Source organism: Poromitra crassiceps, assembly GCF_964638095.1.
Source record: "Poromitra crassiceps genome assembly, chromosome: 14".
Classification (NCBI taxonomy): domain Eukaryota; kingdom Metazoa; phylum Chordata; class Actinopteri; order Beryciformes; family Melamphaidae; genus Poromitra; species Poromitra crassiceps.
This window is the reverse complement of record NC_139633.1, coordinates 40,625,127-40,628,530: the sequence shown is the minus strand read 5'-3', so window position 1 is coordinate 40,628,530 and position 3,404 is coordinate 40,625,127. Positions and strand designations below refer to the sequence as shown.

At 46.5% G+C, this 3,404-nt stretch overlaps 1 protein-coding gene across 1 annotated transcript in view; it reads right to left on the bottom strand.

Annotated features, from left to right (window-relative positions):
- Window positions 1-500: 500 nt before the first annotated feature.
- Window positions 501-3,404, bottom strand: part of LOC310788875 (mitogen-activated protein kinase kinase kinase kinase 3-like) — an 80,453-nt gene continuing 77,549 nt past the window's right edge. The window contains exons 34-35 of the mRNA XM_083650453.1: window positions 3,266-3,331; window positions 501-660 (exon numbers count right to left, since the gene is read on the bottom strand). Of these exons, the coding sequence (XP_083506579.1) occupies window positions 573-660; window positions 3,266-3,331 (154 nt within the window). The 3' untranslated portion in view covers window positions 501-572. The remainder of the gene's footprint in view (window positions 661-3,265; window positions 3,332-3,404) is intronic.

The following is a 3,404-nucleotide window of genomic DNA, read 5'->3' as shown; positions in this document are numbered from 1 at the left end:
TGATATCAGGTAGGCAGGAGAAGGTGGGGTGATATCAGGTAGGCAGGGGAAGGTGGGCTGATATCAGGTAGGCAGGGGAAGGTGGGGTGATATCAGGTAGGCAGGGGAAGGTGGGGTGATATCAGGTAGGCAGGGGAAGGTGGGGTGATATCAGGTAGGCAGGGGAAGGTGGGCTGATATCAGGTAGGCAGGGGAAGGTGGGGTGATATCAGGTAGGCAGGGGAAGGTGGGCTGATATCAGGGGTAGAAGTGAGCTTGTAGAGAGGAGACTCCCCGGCCTGCATCACGTCCTTTAGAGAAATGCACATCCCCGTGCCGGACCAACCCGCTGACTCACCACTACTCCACCTTACTCTGCATTTTAATCGGTTGCGACCGCCAAAGCCGCAGCTAGGGGGCAGCAGCCACGCGTTGCTCATCTCCCAGTTGCGTTGCCAGTAGGCTGGATAGGGGTGGAGGGAGCTTAGCTGTAGGATGGCTATGGGAGGGGTGTGTGTGTGTGTGTGTGTGTGTGTCTCCCAGTTGCATTGCCAGCAGGCTGGGTGCAGTGTGTGTGTGTGTGTGTGTGTGTCTCAGTAACTGTTTTCATGGCCAGCCAGGATGTAGAGGTTGCTGTGGGCTGTAGGGTTGTCCGTCGGCCTGCTCTCCAGCACCACCACCCTGCAACACACACACACACACACACACACACACACACACACACACACACACACACACACACACACACACAAAGAAACAGGGGCATTATCACTCTGTAATGAGAGCAAAGCTCATCTTCAATCTGCAGTTTACTCGTTTTTCTGAGAAAAATGAAGCAGAAGTGTGGAAGCAGAACATGAGCCAGGAATCACAGAAGCAACATGTGCAGAAACCATTGACTGTATAAACTTTTGCATAGTGGTAGGAAGTGGAGACGCATCGCCCATATAAATATACAGTCAATGGTGCAGACAGACTGCAACGCAGGTGCAGTAAGGTCACATGACACATGGCTGTTAAAGCCCTGCTGTAAGAGTATAGTGTGGAAGGAGACAGGACAGCTGCAGTAAGGTCACATGACACATGGCTGTTAAAGCCCTGTTGTAAGAGTATAGTGTGGAAGGAGACAGGACAGCTGCAGTAAGGTCACCTGACACATGGCTGTTAAAGCCCTGTTGTAAGAGTATAGTGTGGAAGGAGACAGGAAAGGGAGATGATTGGTCGCTCAGCCCTTCACAAAATACCCTCCGTCCACCCTTAAAAACAAAACTGTGAGTGTTTAGAGAAAACTGTTAATAGCGATTTAATAGTTCCCCAAGGCACGCACGCACGCACACACACACACACACACACACACACACACACACACACACACACACACACCTTCACTTTAGGAATACACAGAGTTTCTGTGACATTGGTCCATTGAACTTCACCGAAAAACAAAGCTGATTTATTTTGCACATGTTATTGAGAGTTGATTTGAGTTCAGTTGTGGAGCAGCTGTCATTGGCTACGGTTACATGAGGCCTTTTAATTCGAAATGAAATCATTCGAATCAAATCATTCGCATTGATCGTTATTTCCTGCGAGTTTACAAGAGAAAATAGTATCCAATCTCAATCCTCTCTAACTCACTGCAGTCTTTCTGCGCATGCCCGTTTCACTTTTGACTGAAAAATGATGCCTCTAGATTAAAGAAAATACACTGTGATGTTGACTTTTATGTAAATGTGCGCATTCGTTTCGTTATAGATCATGACTGCCCCGCAGATAGCTTCACGTTAGCTTGCATGTAACGTTAGCGTCACCACAAGCTTGTGGAGCGCTGCCTGTTGAAGGTAGCCACAACTAGCTAGCTAAAGTTAGCCATAGCCACCACAACAGCTAACGTTAACGCCAAACAAATCCGCTGCCTCCTCCCCACGTTGCAAAAGTGGTTGATTTGTCATCATTTGAAACTGTCAACAGCCACTCTGGAAGCGGCCATGTTTCGCTAGCTGCTGGGGCCGGGTGTGTCTGACGCGGTTTGACGCGTTTGACGTATCCATGTGATTCCCCCTCCCTTCCTGAAGTGTGACAGAGCTCTTTCTTGAGAGGGAGATTGCTGACAACGGGCATGCGCAGAAAGACCGCAGTGAGTTAGAGAGGATCGTAGAGGAAAGAGCGTTCACATGTATAGAAAAATACTTCAATCGCATTGAGAAACGAACTACACCACCCCCTTACATCGAATTGGCCTTTTTCATTCTGCTTTAGGTGTTTACAAGATAAATTTGAAGAGGATTGGGATCGAATTCTGAGTTAAAGAGGATTGAAACTGTCCATGTAAACGTAGCCATTGTGTGCATGAGTGATGAGAAGATAAGGCACCAAAGTACTCCATCATGTGTCCTTTGTAGAACCTTGGCTCTGGTGCTCCATGCTAACACTTTAGCATTCACTACGCTGAGTGACAGACAGTAGGTGACTTGACTAGCATTATGCAAACTAAGAACAGTACACTGTTGTTAGTGGTGTTTATTAAATAGCATGTAGATTCACATTTGACAAACAGAATATGATCTCAATATAGCTGATGCAGCCAGTTTTATGTTTCATGTGAGAAACAACGTATTCATACGTGATTTATTGTACACTACTGTGTGTTTTTCTTTTTTGTATTTTCAAAGTCTGTGTCTCATAACTCCTAGTGAGTGGTCCACAATACTTGTTGTATGTACCAAATTGTTTTTATGCTGTTGTTGTATTGAGGAGTGACACATAAATACACTTTTCTACTCTACTCTACTCTATGTACAGTCCCCCTTTCGCTCACCACCTTCACCTCCCATAGAAAAAGGGACGTTTCCTTGAAGAAAGTAGTCCCTGCTAGTTCTAAACGGTGTTGTTTTTTTAGACTTGGCTGCATATCATTTCAAATTAATTAGCATTAATATGTTTAGAGCAGCTACAAGTTTTCATTTTCTCACTTTTGCTCGTCAGCTACTATCACTTACCACAGTGTATGGTAATATGCTAAAGTGTTAGCTTGATATGACACATGGGTGATTTTGGTGTCTATTTTCTCATCGGTTAACGGTGAAGTTTGCCACACACACAAATCTGTGTATTCCTTTAATCAAACTCTCTCCTCCTCCCACTCTCTCTCTCTCTCTCTCTGTCAAAGTCCAAGCTCCCGATAAACAGCTGGTATGAAGCAGAGCTCCAGAGCTCCAGAGCCCCAGAGCCCCCACAGACAGAGGCAGAGTTGGGGCCGGCTGTGCCCGGGGAGCAGTGAGTGTACCTGGGCAGAGTGGGGCCTCTGTCCCCGGCCCCGAGCTCTGTGTCTGGATCTCTACTGTCAGAGCGTCTTCAGTGAGAAGACAGCAGAAACAATGTTAACACAACATTCATTGTGTGTAATGCTCTGTGTGTGTGTGTGT